Source organism: Nerophis ophidion, linkage group LG09, assembly GCF_033978795.1.
Source record: "Nerophis ophidion isolate RoL-2023_Sa linkage group LG09, RoL_Noph_v1.0, whole genome shotgun sequence".
Taxonomy (NCBI): domain Eukaryota; kingdom Metazoa; phylum Chordata; class Actinopteri; order Syngnathiformes; family Syngnathidae; genus Nerophis; species Nerophis ophidion.
In genome coordinates, this window is record NC_084619.1 from 66,961,588 (window position 1) to 66,985,675 (window position 24,088).

At 40.9% G+C, this 24,088-nt stretch overlaps 1 protein-coding gene across 1 annotated transcript in view; it reads right to left on the reverse strand.

Moving 5' to 3' along the window:
* The window catches only part of grid1a (glutamate receptor, ionotropic, delta 1a), a 662,543-nt gene that overhangs the window by 133,149 nt on the left and 505,306 nt on the right, over positions 1–24,088 (reverse strand). The window contains exon 5 of the mRNA XM_061911628.1: positions 5,691–5,744. Within this exon, the coding sequence (XP_061767612.1) occupies positions 5,691–5,744 (54 nt within the window). The remainder of the gene's footprint in view (positions 1–5,690; positions 5,745–24,088) is intronic.

Below are 24,088 nucleotides of genomic sequence, written 5' to 3' on the forward strand. Positions count from 1 at the left end.
TAAGCTACAGGTTACTCTCCATTAAATGTAGCTAAGCTACAAGTTACTCTCCATTGAATGTAGCTAAGCTACAAGTTACTCTCCATCAAGTGTAGCTAAGCTACAACTTACTCTCCATCAAGTGTAGCTAAGTTACAAATTACTCTCCATCAAGTGTCGCTAAGTTACAAGTTACTCGCCATTAAATGTAGCTAAGCGACAAATTACTCCATTAAATGTAGCTAAGTTACTTACAGGTTACTCTCCGTTTAATGGAGCTGCGTTACAAGTTACTCTTCATTAAATGTAGCTAAGTTACAAGTTACTCTATTAAATGTAGCTAAGTTACTAATTACTCTCAATTAAAAGTACTTAAGCTATAGCTTAATCTCCATTAAATGTAGCTAAGTTACAAGTTACTCTCCATCAAGTGTAGCTAAGATACAATTTACTCTCCATCAAGCGTAGCTAAGCTACAACTTACTCTCCATCAAGTGTAGCTAAGTTACAGGTTACGTGCCATTAAATGTAGCTAAATTACACATTTTTCTCCATTAAATGTAGCTAAGTGAAAAGTTACACTCCATTAAATGTAGCTAAGTTACAAATTACTCACTATTAAATGTAGCTAAGTTACTTACAGGTTACTCTCCATTTAATGGAGCTGCGTTACAATTTACTCTTCATTAAATGTAGCTAAGTTACAAGTTACTCTTCATTAAATGTAGCTAAGTTACTAATTACTCTCAATTAAGTGTAACTAAGCTACAACTTAATCTCCATTAAATGTAGCTAAGTGACAAGTTACTCTCCATTAAATGTAGCTAAGTTACAAATTACTCACTATTAAATGTAGCTAAGTTACAGGTTACTCTCCTTTGAATGTAGCTACGTTACAAGTTACTCTTCATTAAAGTAGCTAAGTTACACGTTACGCTTCATTAAATGTAGCTAAGTTACTAATTACTCTCAATTAAATGTAACTAGGCGACAGCTTAATCTCCATTAAATGTAGTTAAGAGACAAGTTACTCTCCATTAAATGTAGCTAAGCTATGATTTTCTCTCCATTATGCGTAGCTAAGCTACAACTTACTCTCGATCAAATGTAGCTAGGTTACAGGTTACGCGCCATTAAATGTAGCTAAGTTACACAATTTTCTCCATTAAATGTAGCTAAGCGAAAAGTTACTCACCATTAAATGTAGCTAAGTTGCAAATTACTCACTATTAAATGTAGCTAAGTTACAGGTTACTCTCCATTGAATGTAGCTACGTTACAAGTTACTCTTCATTAAATGTAGCTAAGTCACAAGTTACTCTTCATTAAATGTAGCTAAGTTACTAATTACTCTCAATTAAATGTAACTAAGCGACAGCTTAATCTCCATTAAATGTAGCTAGGTTACAAGTTACTCTTCATCAAGTGTAGCTAAGCTACAACTTACTCTCCATCAAGTGTAGCTAAGTTACTACTTACTCGCTATTAAATGTAGCTAAGTTACAATTTACTCACTATTAAATGTAGCTAAGTTACATGTTACTCTCCATTGAATGTAGCTACGTTACAAGTTACTCTTCATTAAATGTAGCTAAGTTAGAAGTTACTCTTCATTAAATGTAGCTAAGTTACTAATTACTCTTTATTAAATGTAGCTAAGTTACTAATTACTCTTCATTAAATGTAGCTAAGTTACTAATTACTCTCAATTAAATGTAACTAAGCTACAACTTAATCTCCATTAATTGTAGCTAAGTGACAAGTTACTCTCCATTAAATGTAGCTAAGTTACAAATTACTCACTTAAATGTAGCTAAGTTACGGGTTACTCTCCTTTGAATGTAGCTACGTTACAAGTTACTCTTCATCAAAGTAGCTAAGTTACAAGTTACGCTTCATTAAATGTAGCTAAGTTACTAATTACTCTCAATTAAATGTAACTAAGCAACAGCTTAATCTCCATTAAATGCAGCTAAGTTACAAGTTACTCTCGGCCTATTCCCACTTAAAATACACACACTTGCCGGTCCATTCACATATGATGTTAACATCAGACTGCAGAGACAAACTCTAAAAGCCAATTACAAGATGATTTAATGTAAAAAAAATATGATTTCTTTTTTACAGTATAATTTACTGCCTGACCTTCAATTCCGTCGAAATAGTTCCCAGAAATCTAATTATTTCCGGCAACCTAATTTCCATCCTTCATCCTCAACACGAAGCCGAGAATTAGAACAAACGTTGTTGATTCTGTGATTGAATTACCGTTAACGAGGTGACAAACCCTGTGAGGAGCTCTGCAGGACAACAAGTGTCTTCTTCTGTCAAGGTCAATGTCAGCTTCATGGGCAGTTCAGTTTGGATCAGAACTAGTACAAGGGATGATGTCATGGTGCATTGAAGGTCAAAAGAAGGTCATTGTTGACACCTCAGTCTTGAGACTTACAGGAAGCCTTTAGGGGTTGAGGTCTGGGAGCATACTAGCTGAATAGACACGCATTTTGTCAATGACAAATCTCTAACCAACACAGAAATGAGGCTATTTCTGTGTTGGTTTTCCAGAATTTACTAGGATAATTCTGGAAAATTCCTTATCTGCTTATTGTGTTACTAGTGTTTTAATGAGATTATATGGTTGTACCTGTACAACCTGAAGGTCGGTCCCGCACCTTTCTTCAGCACCAGTCGACAGGTGGTGGCGATGCCCATTACTCCCCTTCGCAAAGGACCCTCTTCCGAACACGATCTTTCGCATAATACACTGTACTTTGTGTGTGTGGTCCAATCCAACCGTGTTCGCTTGACCGCTCCGTTATCCATAGTAAAGCTTCACCGTCATCTTTCGGGAATGTAAACAATGAAACACCGGCTGCGTTTGTGTTGCTAAAGGCGGCCGCAATACACCGCTTCCCACCTACAGCTTTCTTCTTTGACGTCTCCATTATTCATTGAACAAATTGCAAAAGATTCAGCAACACAGACGTCCATAATACTGTGGAATTTTGCGATGAAAACAGACGCTTTAATAGCTGGGAACAATGCTGGAACAAAATGTCCTCTATAATGCGTGACGTCACACGCACCCGCCATCATACCGAGACGTTTCAGCAGGATTTTTCGGCGCAAAATTAAAAATTGCAATTTAGTAAACTTGCAATGTTGCAATGTTAATATTTCATCATTGATATATAAACTATCAGAATGCGTGGTCGGTAGTAGCGGGTTTCAGTAGGCCTTTAAACGGGTGGCCTTATTCGAAAGCCTGAGCGCAGTACATTAAAAAAATAACAAATCTCTAACCGACGCATTTGACACAGAAATTAGGCCATTTTCAGAAAGAAGTAGGTCATGTCTGCGTACAATATCACAAAAGTCATATGTTTACTGTCCGTTATATCAGAAAACCAAGACTAAAACCAACTACAACCACCGCTAGCAATGGTTATACTGGTGAAAAACATATTTGTAAAGGAATGTAGAGAATGAAGAATGGATCGTAGCAACTTGAATAGTAGAATTACAAAACAATCGAGTGTAGTGCTTGGCTAGAACCACCAAGGGCACTATTTAGTCAGTCAGAGCAAGTGAAGCTGTGACTGAGCGCAGTACATTCATAATATAAAAAATTTCTAACCAACGCATTTGACACCGAAATGAGTCTATTTTCAGGAAGAAGTAGGTCTGTCAGAAAAAAATGTATGTAAATTATCCAAAAACTGTCTGCTCTCTGAGTTCCATTGAACAGATAGATGAGAGCTGTCTTTGTTTCACCAAGCAAAATCTTGGAAGATTCCGCTGTGTACGTTGGAATGAGACGGGAGGGGTTATCTATTGTACTCAAAGACCTGCCGGAGCTGAATCCAGGACGAGCCCAAGCCCGAGGCATCTTCTTCTTTTGTCTTCAATGCGACCGAAAACAATGACTGTTTACATACACCCTATTCCTTTTGTGAAATGTGTTGTTGCGTAAACATTGAATATCTAAATAAAAGAGGAGATGTAAACCTTTTTCGTCAGAGCGTGGTGCAGGACTGTACAGAGAGTACAGTGGCCATGTCTCTCCTCAGATCTGAGTCGAAATTGAATTGATTCCTTGCCTTTTGTCTTGTTTAATAGATGTCATCAGTGTTTTAACCTGACAAGGTCATACCTAGGACCAATATCACAACAATCATATGTTTATTGTAAGTACTATCAGAAAACAAAGACCACAACCAGCGCTAGCAATGGTTATACCGGTGAAAAACATCTTTGTAAAGGAATGTGAGAATGAAGAATGCAACATAGCAGCTGGAATAGTAGAGTTAAATAACAATGGAGTCTAGTGCTTGGCTACAACCACTAGGGGCACTATTAAGTCAGTCGCAGAGAGAGAAGAACTTGAACTAAAGTTGCTGATGGCACAACAGGGCCGGAGTGCAGTGCCATCCATCCATCCATATTCTTCCGCTTATCCGAGGTCGGGTCGCGGGGTCAGCATCCTAAGCAGGGAAGCCCAGACTTCCCTCTCCCCAGCCACCTCGTCCAGCTCTTCCCGGGGGATCCCGAGGCATTCCCAGGCCAGCCGGGACACATAGTCTTCCCAACGTGTCCTGGGTCTTCCCCGTGGCTTCCTACCGGTTGGAGGCGTTCGGGTGACATCCTGACCAGATGCCCAAACCACCTCATCTGGCTCCTCTCGATGTGGAGGAGCAGCGGCTTTACTTTGAGTTCCTCCCGGATGACAGAGCTGCTCACCCTATCTCTAAGGGAGATCCCCACCACCCGGTGGAAAAAACTAATTTTGGACGCTTGTACTCGTGATCTTGTCCTTTCAGTAATGACCCAAAACTCATGACCATAGGTGAGGATGGGAACGTAGATCGACCGGTAAATTGAGAGCTTTGCCTTCCGGCTCAGCTCCTTCTCCACCACAACGGATCGATACAGCGTCCGCATTACTTAAGACACCGCACCGATCCACCTGTCGATCTCGCAATCCACTCTTCGCTCACTCGTGAACAAGACTCCGAGGTACTTGAACTCCTCCACTTGGGGCAGGGTCTCCTCCCCAACCCGGAGATGGCACTCCACCCTTTTCCGGGCGAGAACCATGGACTCGGACTTGGAAGGTGCTGATTCTCATCCCGGTCGCTTCACACACGGCTGCGAACCGATCCAGTGAGAGCTGAAGTCCCGGCCAGATGAAGCCATCAAGACCACATCATCTGCAAATAGCAGAGACCTGATCCTGCAGCCACCAAACCGGAACCCCTCAACACCCTGACTTCACCTAGAAATTCTGTGTGTGGAGTGCAGTGCATTCATAAACTACCATTTATCATCAAAAGTATGCCATAACTTCAAAGAAGTTGGGGGTTATTGATTACTTTTTATACGATCCGACTAAAGTGTGGTGAGAAGACAATGAAATCGTCCAGGTGGATCAATGCTTGTTGAGACCTAGAGTCCCGTCATCTAAGGATATCTTTACGTGTGGACAGATGTGATTTTTCAGCGTGATAAACATAATGATAGAGCTTAAACCTAAGGCAGGTCTACTGGGAGCCACCTTTGAATTGGCTGCTTAATTGCAGGATTGATAGAAAAGCCGAGGAGCATGCACCGGACTCTGGAGTCCACTTTCAAGGAGCTCTCAGCGTGATGTGTGCCGTGACAAGAACTGAAAAAAAAGCATCCACTTCAGCTGGTTTGTGTTCTGGACCCACCTCGTTAGCGTAGACCCAGTGACTGTCCTTGGAGGCCAGGTTGGTTTCCACCGCCTGCGAAGATGAAACAAAAGGGAACACAGGTTTTAGAAACACAGTGGTCTTCTTGCTAGGTCCTAGTTTTGCAATTCCAGGTCAACTGGACCAAAACAGGTTTTGAGTGAAACTAAATCCTGTATATGCCCAAGATCCCCTTGGTCTCAGACATGAACCAAGGTGTACCCAGAACCGTAACCGGGCGGGTTAGAGTGGTGTTAGTACTTCAGTCGAGGAAAATGACCAAATTACATGAATAACATCCTGTAATTTGAATTTGACTGATGAACATTCTCATATAATTTATTCAGAAAGTGTAAATAACGACAAATATAGATAGAATACTATTAACCGCAACACGTAAGTGTTAAAAAACCCGACCACATTATGTTTTTTACATTTTCACAATGTACTTGTTCTATTTTTAAACAATGAAAACAATCTGGAGATGTCTTTATTTTGAAGTTATTCTGCCGTGATTTTAGCAGTCTAAACCCTACATAAAATGAGTTTGACACTCCTGATCTGGACTATTGACCTTTTTATGTCACCTATCATAAACTGGTAACGTGGTACGAGAAGTGAACAAACAATCAGTCATGGACAAGAGGAATGTTTCATGACTGAAAATTGCGCTTTAGCGCCCCCTAGGAAAAAAAACACACACAAAATTGCTCCTAGGAAGAAAACACAGACAACTGCTTGTAACTTCCAGTAGGAATGTCGTAGAGACATAAAACACAAACCTCTATGTAGGTCTCACTTAGACCTACATTTAATAGACCAACAATCTTCAGCAAAAATCAACAGGAAGTTGGCAAACACCCCTTCAAAAAAAGTTTCCTAAAAAATGGCATTTTTGCCTCTTTGAGCTGTAATTTGACCCCCTTAAAATGTTTCAAAACTCACCCAACTGGACACACACATCAGGACTGGAGAAAATTGCGTAAAAAACCTCAAAATTGCGCTTTAGCGCCCCCTACGAATAAAACAGACAAAACTGCTCCTAGGAAGAAAACACAGACAAAACTGCTTAAAATTTCCAGTAGGAATGTCATAGAGACATGAAACAAAAAACCTCTATGTAGGTCTGATTTAGACCCACATTTAATGAAATAAAATCCTTCCACAAAAATCAACAGGAAGTTGGCAAACACCCCTTCAAAACAAAAGTTTCCTAAAAAATGTCCTTTTTGCCTCTTTGAGCTGTGATTTGACCCCCTTAATGTGCTTTAAAACTCACCAAACTGGACACACACATCAGGACTGGCAAAAATAACAAAATAATAAAAAACCCAACCCCAAAACTCAAAATTGCGCTTTAGCGACCCCTAGGAATAAAACACAGACAAAATTGCTCCTAGGAAGAAAACACAGACACAACTGCTTGTAACTTCCGGTAGGAATTTCGTAGAGACATGAAACAAAAAACCTCTATGTAGGTCTCACTTAGTCCTACATTTAATAAAGTAACAACCTTCAGCAAAAATCAACAGGAAGTTGGCAAACACCCCTTCAAAAAAAATTTCCTAAAAAATGTAATTTTTGCCTCTTTGAGCTGTAATTTGACCCCCTAAAAATGTTTCAAAACTCACCCAACTGGACACACACATCAGAACTGGAGAAAATTGCGTAAAAAAACTCCAAATTGCGCTTTAGCCCCCCCTACGAATAAAACAGACAGAACTGCTCCTAGGAAGAAAACACAGACAAAACTGCTTAAAACTTCCAGTAGGAATGTCATAGAGACATGAAACAAAAAACCTCTATGTAGGTCTGACTTAGACCCACATTTAATAAAGTAACATCCTTCCGCAAAAATCAACAGGAAGCTGGCAAACACCCCTTCAAAACAAAAGTTTCCTAAAAAATGTCCTTTTTGCCTCTTTGAGCTGTAATTTGACCCCCTTAATATGCTTGAAAACTCACCAAACTGGACACACACATCAGGACTGGCAAAAATAGCAAAATAATAAAAAACCCTACCCCAAAACTCAAAATTGCGCTTTAGCGCCCCCTAGGAAAAAAACACAGACAAAATTGCTCCTAGGAAGAAAACACAGACACAACTGCTTGTAACTTCCAGTAGGAATGTCGTAGAGACATAAAACACAAACCTCTATGTAGGTCTCACTTAGACCTACATTTAATAGACCAACAATCTTCAGCAAAAATCAACAGGAAGTTGGCAAACACCCCTTCAAAAAAAGTTTCCTAAAAAATGGCATTTTTGCCTCTTTGAGCTGTAATTTGACCCCCTTAAAATGTTTCAAAACTCACCCAACTGGACACACACATCAGGACTGGAGAAAATTGCGTAAAACACCTCAAAATTGCGCTTTAGCGCCCCCTACGAATAGAACAGACAAAACTGCTCCTAGGAAGAAAACACAGAAAAAACTGCTTAAAATTTCCAGTAGGAATGTCATAGTGACATGAAACAAAAACCTCTATGTAGGTCTGACTTAGACCCACATTTAATGAAATAAAATCCTTCAGCAAAAATCAACAGGAAGTTGGCAAACACCCCTTCAAAACAAAAGGTTCCTAAAAAATGTCCTTTTTGCCTCTTTGAGCTGTGATTTGACCCCCTTAATATGCTTTAAAACTCACCAAACTGGACACACACACCAGGACTGGCAAAAATAACAAAATAATAAAAAACCCAACCCCAAAACTCAAAATTGCGCTTTAGCGAGCCCTAGGAATAAAACACAGACAAAATTGCTCCTAGGAAGAAAACACAGACACAACTGCTTGTAACTTCCGGTAGGAATTTTGTAGAGACATGAAACAAAAAACCTCTATGTAGGTCTCACTTAGTCCTACATTTAATAAAGTAACAACCTTCAGCAAAAATCAACAGGAAGTTGGCAAACACCCCTTGAAAAAAAAAGTTTCCTAAAAAATGTAATTTTTGCCTCTTTGAGCTGTAATTTGACCCCCTTAAAATGTTTCAAAACTCACCCAACTGGACACACACATCAGGACTGGAGAAAATTGCGATTTAATAAAATAAAAAATAAAAAACCTCAAAATTGCGCTCTAACGCTCCCTACAAATAAAACAGACAAAACTGCTCCTAGGAAGAAAACAGACAAAACTGCTTAAAACTTCCAGTAGGAATGTCGTAGAGACATGAAACAAAAAACTTCTATGTGGGTCTCACTTAGACCTACATTTCATTCATTGACATTGTTCAGCAAAAATCAACAGGAAGTTGGCAATTACCCCTTCAAAACAAAAGTTTTGTAAAAACCCGTCACCTTTTTTCAAACATTATCTCCCCTGAGCGCGTTTGTTGTGTCGGCTTCAAACTTGCACAGGAAAGAGATTGAACCCTTATAATTAAAAGTTGCGCAAAGACTTTTTCTAACTGCTCCGGTTTAGATTTTACGAGCCTTCAAAGAACAGCTGAGCTGACGCTGCTGCGCTGCTGTCGTCTCAAGATGGCCGCTTAAAAGCAGGAAGCACCGGCGTGACCACACAATGCAGAGAAGGTAGGTAATGTGCGGGTAAAGATATGTTGCCTGGGTGAAAAAACGAGGCACCGGTTTGACTCCAGGATACAGAGAAGGTAGGTAATGTTCAGGTAAAGATATGTTGCCTGGGTGATGGCAGGAACCACCAGCATGTATGGGCGAAAGAAAGAAGCACCAGTGTGACCCCAGGATGCAGGGAAGGTAGGTAATGTGCAGGTAAAGATATGTTGAATGGATAAAGGCAGGAAACACCAGCAAAAGTCGGTCCGGTCCATCGCTGCTTGCAGCTTTAATTTCTCCTGTATTCATCACAAAATGCTTCATTTCACCCTCGTCAACATCCATAATGTATAGGATCATTTCGCCAAGGTTGGAATGAGTCATTGTTTGCTATTTAAAGACATAAAGAGATAAATCAGCATTCTTCCAACCTCATGAATATTCGTCCTCATCAGTTGTTTCTAAAATGGGAAGTACACTTTGTGCGTTTCATTGTTGTTGTTCTGTCCTGATGACGACTATCAATGTGTCCCTACGGCTTTTTCTGCATTTAAGGAACACACACACACACACACACACACACACGCACACACACACACACACACACACACACACACACACATTTGTGTATTTCTGACCTTCTGGAGACCTGAGAGAAAATGTATTTACGTTAAATATATATATGTACTATGCAAATATACAAACCCCGTTTCCATATGAGTTGGGAAATTGTGTTAAAAGTAAATATAAACAGAATACAATGATTTGCAAATCCTTTTCAACCCATATTCAGTTGAATATGCTACAAAGACAACATATTTGATGTTCAAACTGATAAACATTTTTAGTTTTGCAAATAATCATTAACTTTAGAATTTGATGCCAGCAAAACGTGACACAGAAGTTGGGAAAAGTGGCAAAAAATAAAGTTGAGGAATGCTCATCAAACACTTATTTGGAACATCGCACAGGTGTAATTGGGAACAGGTGGGTGCCATGATTGGGTATAAAAACAGCTTCCCAAAAAAATGCTCAGTCTTTCACAAGAAAGGATGGGGCGAGGTACACCCCTTTGTCCACAACTGCGTGAGCAAATAGTCAAACAGTTTAAGAACAACGTTTTTCAAAGTGCAATTGCAAGAAATTTAGGGATTTCAACATCTACGCTCCATGATATCATCAAAAGGTTCAGAGAATCTGGAGAAACCACTCCACGTAAGCGGCATGGCCGGAAACCAACATTGAATGACCTTAACTTTCGATCCCTCAGACGGCACTGTATCAAAAACCGACATCAATCTCTAAAGGATATCACCGCATGGGCCCAGGAACACTTCAGAAAACCACTGTCACTAAATACAGTTTGTCGCTACATCTGTAAATGCAAGTCAAAGCTCTACTATGCAAAGCGAAAGCCATTTATCAACAACATCCGGAAATGTCGCCGGCTTCTCTGGGCCCGAGATCATCTAAGATGGACTGATGCAAAGTGGAAAAGTGTTCTGTGGTCTGACGAGTCCACATTTCAAAATGTTTTTGGAAATATTCGACATTGTGTCATCCGGACCAAAGGGGACGCGAACAATCCAGACTGTTATCGACGCAAAGTTCAAAAGCCAGCATGTGTGATGGTATGGGGGTGTATTAGTACCCAAGGCATGGGTAACTTACACATCTGTGAAGGCCCCATTAATGCTGAAAGGTACATACAGGTTTTGGAGCAACATATGTTGTCATCCAAGCGCCGTCTTTTTCATGGACGCCCCTGCTTATTTCTTCAAAACAATGCCAAGGCATATTCAGCACGTGTTTCAACAGCGTGGCTTTGTAAAAAATGGCCAACCTGCAGTCCAGACCTGTCTCCCATGGAAAATGTGTGGCGCATTATGAAGCGTAAAATACGACAGCGGAGACCCCGGACTGTTGAACGACTGAAGCTCTACATAAAACAAGAATGGGAAAGAATTCCACTTTCAAAGCTTTAACAATTATTTTCCTCAGTTCCCAAACGTTTGTTGAGCGTTGTTAAAAGAAAAGGTGATGTAACACAGTGGTGAACATGCCCTTTCCCAACTACTTTGGCACATGTTGCAGCCATGAAATTCTAAGTTAATTATTATTTGCAAAAAAAAAATAAAGTTTATGAGTTTGAACATCAAATATGTTGTCTTTGTCGCATATTCAACTGAATATGGGTTGAAAATGATTTGAAAATCATTGTATTCTGTTTATATTTACGTCTAACAATTTCCCAACTCATATGGAAACGGGGTTTGTACAAAAACATCCTCTGCTTTGCTTATAATGTTTTTAATGGATATTTAGCCCTATTACGCTCCTGTATGTTACTGCTGGTCCTCAATGTTTTCTGTGTGAGAACCTCTGAATTATTTAGTTTGGATGATAAACAAACTGCGACACGGAATTGGGATCAGCTTGATATCACTTGTGATATTTTTTGAATGGAGCACAATGTGGCATCCTCACTAAGATTCCACAGAAGAAGCGGAACTTAAAAGACAAAAAGGCGCCTGGTGCTGGGATAGAATCCTCCTTATCACCCGCGTCCCCGTCCGATGGGATGGAAGCGAACACACGGGAGAGTGAACCCACTCCGGAGTTGACTCGGGCGATGGTGTCCTTTGTGCGGCGCTGAGAAGAAGAAGATGCGAGCGTGGAGAAGTTGCTCCTGGAGGGACAAGTGAGGAACATTCCAGCACTGAGATCTCTCATCAGGAGCCTCGGGCGTGTTCTCCTACGCTCGCCATGGATCTGAGGCGGACCAAGTCCAAATGTTGAGGAGGAGGACGCCAAGGAGGGATGGTGCAGGGACTTATGTGGGAGCAGGTGGGCAACATTCTAGATTGTTTGTAGCAAAACACTTCTGTGTTGGACTCTCACACTATTATGTTAGATCCACTATGGACTGGACTCTCACTATTATGTTAGATCCACTTTGGACTGGACTCTCACTATTATGTTAGATCCACTATGGACTGGACTCCCACACTATTATGTTAGATTCACTATGGACTGGACTCTCACACTATTATGTTAGATCCACTATGGACTGGACTACACTATTATGTTAGATCCACTATGGACTGGACTCTCACACAATTATGTTAGATCCACTTTGGACTGTACTCTCACACTATTATGTTAGATCCACTATGGACTGGACTCTCACTATTATGTTAGATCCACTTTGGACTGTACTCTCACACTATTATGTTAGATCCACTATGGACTGGACTCTCACACTATCATGTTAGATCCATTATGGACTGGACTCTCACTATTATGTTTGATCCACTATGGACTGGACTCTCACACTATCATGTTAGATCCATTATGGAATGGACTCTCACTATTATGTTAGATCCACTTTGGACTGTACTCTCACTATTATGTTGGATCCACCATGGACTGGACTACACTATTATGTTAGATCCACTTTGGACTGTACTCTCACACTATTATGTTAGATCCACTATGGACTGGACTCTCACACTATCATGTTAGATCCATTATGGACTGGACTCTCACTATTATGTTTGATCCACTATGGACTGGACTCTCACACTATCATGTTAGATCCATTATGGACTGGACTCTCACTATTATGTTAGATCCACTTTGGACTGTACTCTCACTATTATGTTGGATCCACCATGGACTGGACTACACTATTATGTTAGATCCACTATGGACTGGACTCTCACTATTATGTTGGATCCACCATGGACTGGACTACACTATTATGTTAGATCCACTATGGACTGGACTCTCACACTATTATGTTAGATCCACTATGGACTGGACTCTCACTATTATGTTAGATCCACTATGGACTGGACTCCCACACTATTATGTTATATTTACTATGGACTGGACTCTCACACTATTATGTTAGATCCACTATGGACTGGACTCCCACACTATTATGTTAGATCCACTATGGACTGGACTACACTATTATGTTAGATCCACTATGGACTGGACTCTCACACAATTATGTTAGATCCACTTTGGACTGTACTCTCACACTATTATGTTAGATCCACTATGGACTGGACTCCCACTATTATGTTAGATCCACTTTGGACTGTACTCTCACACTATTATGTTAGATCCACTATGGACTGGACTCTCACACTATCATGTTAGATCCATTATGGACTGGACTCTCACTATTATGTTAGATCCACTATGGACTGGACTCTCACACTATCATGTTAGATCCATTATGGACTGGACTCTCACTATTATGTTAGATCCACTTTGGACTGTACTCTCACTATTATGTTGGAACCACCATGGACTGGACTACACTATTATGTTAGATCCACTATGGACTGGACTCTCACACTATTATGTTAGATCCACTATGGACTGGACTCTCACTATTATGTTAGATCCACTATGGACTGGACGCGCACTATTATGTAAGATCAACTATGGACTGGACTCTCACTATTATGTTAGATCCACTATGGACTGGACTCTCACACTATTATGTTAAATCCACTACGGACTGGACTCTCACTATTATGTTAGATACACTATGGACTGGACTCTCACTATTATGTTAGATCCACTATGGACTGGACTCTCACACTATTATGTTAGATACACTATGGACTGGACTCTCACACTATTATGTTAGATCCACTATGGACTGGACTCTCACTATTATGTTAGATCCACTATGGACTGGACTCTCACTATTATGTTAGATCCACAATGGACTGGACTCTCACTATTATGTTAGATCCACAATGGACTGGACTCTCACTATTATGTTAGATCCACAATGGACACTTGGGTAGACAGCCATTTTGCTATGGCACAACCACTATAAAAGTAATAATACTATAAGTGCAGGTCTTTGGACTCGTACATCTTCATACTTTGTGAAGGTTAGAGATGAAAGATGAAACTAACCTGCAGAACTAATTACCTTTTCCCAAGGCCAGGTGTCATCTACGCTAATGAAGGTGAAAGTAAATGAGCAGCACATTAAAAACCGATCATGACTCTTAGCAGCTCGTTAGCATACCAGCTCGTTAGCACAGGCTAGCTGATTTAGCCGCTGTTAGCGTCCTAGTTGAGTTGTAATAACATACACTCTTGAAAACAATACCCAGCTGCTAGTTTCTTTTGCTATGTTACTTGCGTCCTGTTGTGTTGCTAAAGCTGCTAGTTTCTATTGGTATGTTGCTAGCTTCTTGTTGTGTTGCCAAATCTACTTGTTTCTATTGGTATGTTGCTAGCTTCCTGTTGTGTTGCTAAAGCTACTAGTTTCTATTGGTATATTGCTAGCTTCCTGTGTTTTGCTAAAGCTGCTATTTTCTATTGCTATGTTGTGAGCTTCCTGTTGTGTTGCTAAAGCTGCTAGCTTCTATTGCTATGTTGCCAGATTCCTGTTGTGTTGCTAAAGCTGCTAGCTTCTATTGGTAAGTTGTTAGCTTCCGATTGTGCTCCTAAAGCTGCTAGCTTCTATTGGTAAGTTGTTAGCTTCCGATTGTGCTCCTAAAGCTGCTAGCTTCTATTGCTATGTTGCTAGCTTCTATTGCTATGTTGCTAGCTTCCTGTTGTGTTGCTAAAGCTGCTAGCTTCTATTGCTATGTGGCTAGCTTTCTGTTGTGTTGCTAAAGCTACTAGCTTCTATTGCTGTGTTGCTAGCTTTCTGTTGTGTTGCTAAAGCTGCTAGCTTCTATTGCTATGTTGCTAGCTTCCTGTTGTGTTGCTAAATCTGCTAGCTTCTATTGCTATGTTGCTAGCTTCCTGCTGTGTTGCTAAAGCTGCTAGCTTATTTTGCTATGTTGCTAGCTTCCTGTTGTGTTGCTACAGCTGCTATTTTCTATTGGAATGTTGCTAGCTTCCTGTTGTGTTGCTAAAGCTGCTAGCTTTTATTGGTATGTTGCTAGCTTCTAATTGTGTTGCTAAAGCCTTTAGCTTCTCTTGGCATGTTGTTGGCTTCCTGTTCAGTCGCTAAAGTTGTTAGCTTCTATTAGTATGTTGTAAGTTGCTGGCTTATACTTGGCATGTTGTTAGCATCTTAAAGCAAGTCATGTTGCTAACATTGCTAGATTTTTCTATTGGTATGTTTTTAGCTTCCTGTTGTTTTACTAAAGCCGCTAAAGTAGCTTCTTTCGGCATGTTGTTAGCGTCTGAAAGCCAGTTTTATTGCTAACGTTGCTAGCTTCTTCTATTAGTATGTTGTTATCTTCCTGTTGTGTTACTAAAGCCGCTAAAGTAGCTTCTTTTGGCATGTTGTTAGCGTCTGAAAGCCAGTTTTATTGCTAACGTTGCTAGCTTCTTCTATTAGTATGTTGTTATCTTCCTGTTGTGTTACTAAAGCCGCTAAAGTAGCTTCTTTTGGCATGTTGTTAGCGTATAAAAGCCAGTTTTATTGCTGACGTTGCTAGCTTCTTCTATTAGTATGTTGTTAGCTTCCTGTTGTGTTACTAAAGCCGCTAAAGTAGCTTCTTTTGGCATGTTGTTAGCGTCTAAAAGCCAGTTTTATTGCTAACGTTGCTAGCTTCTTCTATTAGTATGTTGTTATCTTCCTGTTGTGTTACTAAAGCCGCTAAAGTAGCTTCTTTTGGCATGTTGTTAGCGTCTAAAAGCCAGTCTTATTGCTAAAGTTGCTAGCTTCTTCTATTGGTATGTTGTTAGCTTCCTGTTGTGCTACTAAAGCCGCTACATTACCTTCTTTTGGCATGTTGTTAGCGTCTGAAATGCCAGTCATGTAGTTGGAGATGTATTATTAATAAATATGTATACCGTATTTCTTTGAATTGCCACCAGGGCGCTAATTAATCCAAAACCTCTTCTCACTCTGGCACTTACCAAAGGCATGCAGTAAAAATCTGAGTGTGATGTAAGCCTGGACCTTAAACCCTACTGAATAGCTCTTAATCTTCTATCCTTTATGCGATCTCAAAATATTGAAATCAGCCTCCTCCATTTTGAAAATAGCTGAAATGTGTTTTTTCAGGTTATACGGCCGTTACGACGAATATGACATAACACCTGTGAAAGAAAGAGATTTAAAGACAAAACGCATGAAAAGTGCACTTTAGCCAGGGGGGCAAATTTGCATATCTGAGGGGATTCCCTTCAGCGAGGCATGGATTGAAGACACTTTCCACCTGGGGGAAATTAAGGTTGTGAATCTTTGATGGACTTCAATTGGCGAGCTGATAGATTGGATTTATGGAGATAATTAACCGACGGGACACCATTTTATTTCATATTTTAACGACACGGTCCTTTAAAAATAAATACTCTCACATTTACGCCATAAAAATAAGCTAATGTATTGATCAAAATATATAAAACAGACTAACACATCAAAAACAGTATGAAAATATACAATACAATTAATATTAATTAAACTTATTTATGTATTATGTTGTACAAAAGCAGTGAAGTTGTCACCTTGTGTAAATGCTATATAAAAAGAGACTACAACAAATCCTTTTCAACTTATATTCAATTGAATAGACTGCAAAGACAATATATTTCATCTTCACACTGACAAACTTTGCAATTTTTTTTTACAAATATCAACTCATTTGGAATTTGATGCAAAAAAAAGCTGGCACAAGTGGCAAAAAAGAGTGAGAGCATTGGGGAATGCTCGTCAAATACTTATTTGGAACATCCCACGGGTGAACAGGATAATTGGGAACAGGTGGGTGCCATGATTGGCTGTAAAAGCAGCTACCATGGACGGGGTGAGGGTCACCACTTTGTCAACAAATGCCTGAGCAAATTGTTTAAGGACAACATTTCTCAAGCAGCTATTGCAAGGAATTTAAGTATTTCGCCATCTACGCTCCGTAATATCATCAAAAGGTTCAGAGAATGTGGAGAAATCTTGCATGATATTACGCACCTTCCATCCCTCAAGCATCAAAAAGCCACATCGGTGTGTAAAGGATATCACCACACGGGCTAAGGAACGCTTCAGAAAACAACACCCCAGTAACTACGGTCGGTTGCTACATCTGTAAGTGCAAGTTAAAACTCTACTATGCAAAGCCAAAGCCATTTATCAACAACACCCAGATACACTTTGTTGGGCTTGAGCTCATCTAAGATGGACTGATGCAAAGTACGAAAGTGTTCTGTGGTCTGACGAGTCCACTTTTCAAATTGTTTTTGGAAACTGTGGACCAAAGAGGAAAAGAACCATGGGGAGTGTTCTAGGGTGAAAGTGTTCTAGGCAGCATGTGTGATGGTATGGGGGTGTATTAGTGCCCAAGGCATTGCTAACTTACACATCTGTGAAGGCACCATTAATGCTGATAGGTACATACATACAGCTTTTGGAGCAACATATGTCGTTATTGTCAGGCTTGCCACTGAGAGTTTGTTTGTGTTTTAGTTTTTTCTCTGTGTGTTTAGTATTTCCTGTCCTTAGTTCCTGTCAGCACTCTTATTTTGGTTCAGCTTCCTGTTTATCTCCCTGTGTGCTTTGTTTCCCTTCAGCTGCGGCTGATTGACAGCTGGCCACACCTGGTGTCAATCAGCCCGCTCCCATTTGTACCTGCTTTGTCTTCCATTCGCCACACCTGGTGTCAATCAGCCCGCTCCTATTTGTACCTGCTTTGTTTTCCAGTCAGTGCTGGATTATTGTCTCGTCAATGACGTCCGTTTCACGTCGAGTCATTGCAGCGTAGCGGTAAGCTATCTTTCGGTATCTTTTTTGTAGCTTACTGTTTTTTGTTCCCTGCTTCCGTTTTGTTTTCACTCTACAAGTAACGGCTTCTGTTTTCATGTTTGCTACCCGCTAGCTTCCACGCTAGGCCCCTTTTTGTTTCTTGCTAGCTTCCATGCTAAAGACCCTTTTGTTTGTTATCCGCCTCGTGCTCGTCCTTTGTTAGCACCCTTTTGTTGGTTCTTATTCTAATGTTTTAATTAAATCATGTTTTCAGCAAATGTAATGACGTCTTGTCCCTAAAACCCCTCTTCTTACCGTGCGTTTAAACACATTTCATCACTTAATTGATGTTGTGCGGCGGTGTTAAAAGCAAGGTGAGTGTGCAGTTAGGGAGTGAACAAGAAGCGTGAACTTAACAGAAGGTGGTCAAAAATGAAGAATGTTATCCCGACGCGTGTAAATAATGCATTTCGCCTTCAGACCTGAAATGGCCTCCCTTGAAAGCGGCCCCGTCTTTTTAATGAAGCGCATAACTTTCCTTTCACGCGGCGTAGCGCGTCTGGAGTTTTATGTGAATAAATGTGTGAGGCGCCGCGGACAAAGTTGTCGGGAGAGCCGGGAGTGGAATCACGGAGGAGGGCGACCTCCTCACCTTCTCTGGCTGAGAACATGTGGAGACACGACTGTTGGAATAGTTTTGTGTAAGTTATCACACAACTCTGATGCTTAAAGGCCGTTGCTATGGTTGCTATCAATTGTGCTGAAGTTGTACTTTTCTATCAGTGCAAAGGGACAGATTGCAAGTAGTCTCGTATCAGTGTTTGTGTCCAGACCCGACCTGCTGACTGCCAAGGGCGAACATCGAGTGCCTTGACGTAGACAAAGCAGAGACAGGGCGATATCACCATTTCATGAATAATCATTGATTGTGTCTAACTGGGGCTGCCGAAATCACCCCCTTCCTTCAGAAGCAGGGTCAGTGATGTAACCAGGGACCTCCCGAATAAATAGAGGAGCACGTGGGCTGTGCCTTAGGGCGTAGGTTGGAATTGTAACTGAGTGTACAGCCCAATATGTCTCTCCTCATTGAGCCGAATTGAACTCTGTCTCTGCCTGATTCCTTGCTTCTTGTCTGTTTAATACAAACCCCGTTTCCATATGAGTTGGGAAATTGTGTTAGATGTAAATAAAAACGTAATACTATGATTTGCAAATCATTGTATTCCGTGGGGGGGGTATAGCTCAGTTGGTAGAGTGGCCGTGCCGGCAACCTGAGGGTTGCAGGTTCGATTCCCGCTTCCGCCATCCTAGTCACTGCGGTTGTGTCCTTGGGCAAGACACTTTACCCACCTGCTCCCAGTGCCACCCACACTGGTTTAAATGTAACTTAGATATTGGGTGTCACTATGTAAAGTGCTTTGAGTCACTAGAGAAAAAGCGCTATATAAATATAATTTAAAAAAAAAATCATTTTCAACCCATATTCAGTTGAATATGCTACAAAGACAACATATTTGATGTTCAACATTTTTTTTGCAAATAATCATTAACTTTAGAATTTGATGCCAGCAACACATGACAAAGAAGTTGGTAACGGTAGCAATGAATACTGATAAAGTTGAGGAATGCTCATCAAACACTTATTTGGAACATTCCACAGGTGTGCAGGCTAATTGGTAACAGGAGGGTGCCATGATTGGGTATAAAAACATATGTCCTAAAAAATGCTCAGTCTTTCACAAGAAAGGATGGGGCGAGGTACACCCCTTTGTCCACAACTGTGTGAGCAAATAGTCAAACAGTTTAAGAACAACGTTTCTCAAAGTGCAATTGCAAGAAATTTAAGGATTTCAACATCTACGCTCCATAATATCATCAAAAGGTTCAGAGAATCTGGAGAAATCACTCCACGTAAGCGGCATGGCCGGAAACCAACATTGAATGACCGTGACCTTCGATCCCTCAGACGGCACTGTATCAAAAACCGACATCAATCTCTAAAAGATATCACCACATGGGCTCAGGAACACTTCAGAAAACCACTGTCACTAAATACAGTTTGTCGCTACACCTGTAAGTGCAAGTTAAAGCTCTACTATGCAAAGCGAAAGCCATTTATCAACAACATCCAGAAACGCCGCAAGCTTCTTTGGGCCGTGATCATCTAAGATGGACTGATGCAAAGTGGAAAAGTGTTCTGTGGTCTGACGGGTCCACATTTCAAAATTTTTTTTGGAAACCATCCGGACCAAAGGGGAAACGAACCATCCAGACTGTTATCGACCCAAAGTTCAAAAGCCAGCATTTGTGATGGTCTGGGGGTGCATTAGTGCCCAAGGCATGGGTAACTTACACATCTGTGAAGGCACCATTAATGCTGAAAGGTACATACAGGTTTTGGAACAACATATGTTGTCGTCTAAGTGACGTCTTTTTCATGGACGCCCCTGCTTATTTCAGTAAGACAATGCCAAGCCACATTCAGCACATTTTACAACAGTGTGGCTTCGTAAAAAAAGAGTGTGGGTACTTTCCTGGCCCGCCTGCAGTCCAGACCTGTCTCCCGTGGAAAATGTGTAGCGTATTATGAAGCGTAAAATACGACAGCGGAGACCCCGGACTGTTGAACGACTGAAGCTCTACATCAGGGGTGTCAACTCAAATACAGACTGGGCCAAAATTTTAAACGGAACAAAGCCGTGGGCCAAGGTTGAACAAATGAACCTTTTAATAGGGACCCAAACAAGTTTTGCATTAAATATTGAACAAGCAAGGCTTATATAACTTTAGTGACATGAAAAATCCAGTTTCAAATAATAATAATAATAATAATTAAAAAAAGATCAATGGCCTATTAAATACAATTTAAATAAACATTTTATGCCTTTTTTTCTATTTGCAATCTTCTGAGGTAAATATCACATTTTTTCCACAGGCTAATAATACATTTGAAAATAAAATAACAATAATGAATGAACCAAACATTCAAGCCTTGATGTATTAAGAGAAAATGCATGAATAAAACGTTAATTATTGGTCAGTTTGCTGGAAGTTTCCCGGAAGAGTTAGTGCTGCAAGGGCTACTGGGTATTTGTTCTGTTGTGTTACGGTGCGGATGTTCACCCGAAATGTGTTTGTCATTCTTGTTTGGTGTGGGTTCCCAGTGTGGCGCATATTTGTAAAAGTGCTAAAGTTGTTTACACGGCCACCCTCAGTGTGACCTGTATGGCTGTTGACCAAGTATGCCTTGCATTCACTTGTGCGTGTGTGTGGGTGTGTGTAAAAGCCACAAATATTATGTGACACGCTGTTAGTATGGAGGGAAAGCGGACGTGACGACAGGTTGTAGGAACGCTAAATCTTTGTACCAACTGTAATCTTTTATACTAATGTATAAAAGATTACAGTTGGTACAAAATGCGGCTGCAAGACTTTTGACAAGAACAAGATAGTTTGATCACATTACGCCTGTACTGGCTCACCTGCACTGGTTTCCTGTGCACTTAAGATGTGACTTTAAGGTTTTACTACTTACGTATAAAATACTACACGGTCTAGCTCCAGCCTATCTTGCCGATTGTATTGTACCATATGTCCCGGCAAGAAATCTGCGTTCAAAAGACTCCGGCTTATTAGTGATTCCTAGAGCCCAAAAAAAGTCTGCGGGCTATAGAGCGTTTTCCGTTCGGGCTCGAGTACTCTGGAATACCCTCCCGGTAACAGTTCGAGATGCTACCTCAGTAGAAGCATTTAAGTCTCACCTTAAAACTCATCTGTATACTCTAGCCTTTAAATAGACCTCCTTTTTAGACCAGTTGATCTGCCGCTTCTTTTCTTTCTCCTATGTCCCCCCCTCCCTTGTGGAGGGGGTCCGGTCCGATGACCATGGATGAAGTACTGGCTGTCCAGAGTCGAGACCCAGGATGGACCGCTCGTCGGGACCCAGGATGGACTGCTCTTCTGTATCGGTTGGGGACATCTCTACGCTGCTGATCCGCCTCCACTTGAGATGGTTTCCTGTGGACGGGACTCCCGCTGCTGTCTTGGATCCGCTTTGAACTAAACTCTCGCGGCTGTGTTGGAGCCACTATGGATTGAACTTTCACTGTATCATGTTAGACCCGCTCGACATCCGTTGCTTTCGGTCCCCTAGAGGGGGGGGGGGGGGGTTGCCCACATCTGAGGTCCTCTCCAAGGTTTCTCATAGTCAGCATTGTCACTGGCGTCCCACCTGATGTGAATTCTCCCTGCCCATTGGGTGTGAGTTTTCCTTGCCCTTTTGTGGGTTCTTCCGAGGATGTTGTAGTCGTAATGATTTGTGCAGTCCTTTGAGACATTTGTGATTTGAGGCTATATAAATAAACATTGATTGATTGATTGATTGATAAAGGCTAAACGCCCCCAATATAGTTGTCCAGGTGGAAATCGGTAGAAATTCGGGAGAATGGTTGCCCCGGGATATTTGAACTTCAGGAGTCTACCGGGAAAATTAGGAGGGTTGGCCAGTATGAGTATTAGCGGTGAATGCGGTGTTACAGCGGCACCGACGCTGTATAACACCGGCGGGCCAGCTCTAATGCTAAATTGATATTGCCTCAAGGGCCAAATTAAATTACACGGCGGGCCAAATTTGACACCCATGCTCTACATAAAACAAGAATGGGAAAGAATTCCACTTTCAAAGCTTCAACAATTAGTTTACTCAGTTCCCAAACGTTTATTGAGTGTTGTTAAATGAAAAGGTGATGTAACACAGTGGTGAACATGCCCTTTCCCAACTACTTGGGCACGTGTTGCAGCCATGAAATTCTAATTAATTAATTATTATCTGCAAAAAAAAACAGAAAAAAAGTTTATGAGTTTGAACAGGATTTGCAAATCATTGTATTCCATTTATATTTACATCTAACACAATTTCCCAACTCATATGGAAACGGGGTTAGCAGATGTCATCAGTGTTTGAGGCGGACTTGGAGATGCACGGCGAGGCGGACGCGTCAGCATCACATTAGACTTCTCGCTGGAGCCAAATGTCACGCCGTGACATGACTAACGTGGCTGACTTTCGTCTCCTCCGGCGTCTGTCAGGGAAGAACGGCTAATGTTCACACGTGGGCTCGACGGTCCGAAGAAGAACGTGGAAACAGACTCTTTTTAAGTTTTTTTTTCATCCGTAGGCATGAGTAAAGCAACTAGTATTTTCCCCAGGTCACATGTCTTCTCATGACCGCCTTGATTTTATCTTGTGTCCGCTAGAACAGTGGTCCCCAACCACCGGTCCGGGGACCGGTGCCGGTCCGTGACGCATTTGGCTACCGGGCCGGTTAGAAACATTTTCTCCAACTTAACTTAGGCTTGTCCCACTTAGCACACCAATGACGTGTTATTGGTGTTATTGGTATTATGTGGGGCGGCATAGCTCGGTTGGTAGAGTGGCCGTGCCAGCAACTTGAGGGTTGCAGGTTCAATTCCCGCTTGTGCCATCCTAGTCACTGCCGTTGTGTCCTTGGGCAAGACACTTTACCCACCTGCTCCCAGTGCCACCCACACTGGTTTAAAATGTACCTTAGATATTGGGTTTCACTATGTAAAGCGCTTTGAGTCACTAGAGAAAAGCGCTATATAAATATAATTCACTTCACTATTAGAGTACATTAGTGCACATGAATGATCATAAAAAATGTTAATATGCCAGATTGTAGATCGGAGTGAGCAACCTTTTTGAAAGCAAGAGCTACTTCTTGGGTACTGATTAATGCGAAGGGCTACCAGTTTGATACACACTTAAAAAAATTGTCAGAAATAGCCAATTTGCTCAATTTACCTTTAATAAATTAATTATATATATAAAAAAATGGGTATTTCTGTCTGTCATTCCGTCGTACATTTTTTTTCCTTTTACGGAAGTTTTTTTTGTAGAGAATAAATGATGAAACATCACTTAATTGAATGGTTTAAAAGAGGAGAAAACACGAAAAAAATTACAATTTTGAAACATAGTTTATTTTAAATTTCGACTCTTTAAAATTCAAAAGGAGCGAAGGTTAGTCCTAGGATTAACCGAAGGAGCGTTCAAAACAAGATGGAATAATCACAACGCCTCCTTTAAAAACCAGACTTTGCGGAATTCTACAGAACTCAGCAAACACATTTGGAACCTCAAAGACAATAATGTTGAATATTCAATAACATGGCAAATTCTT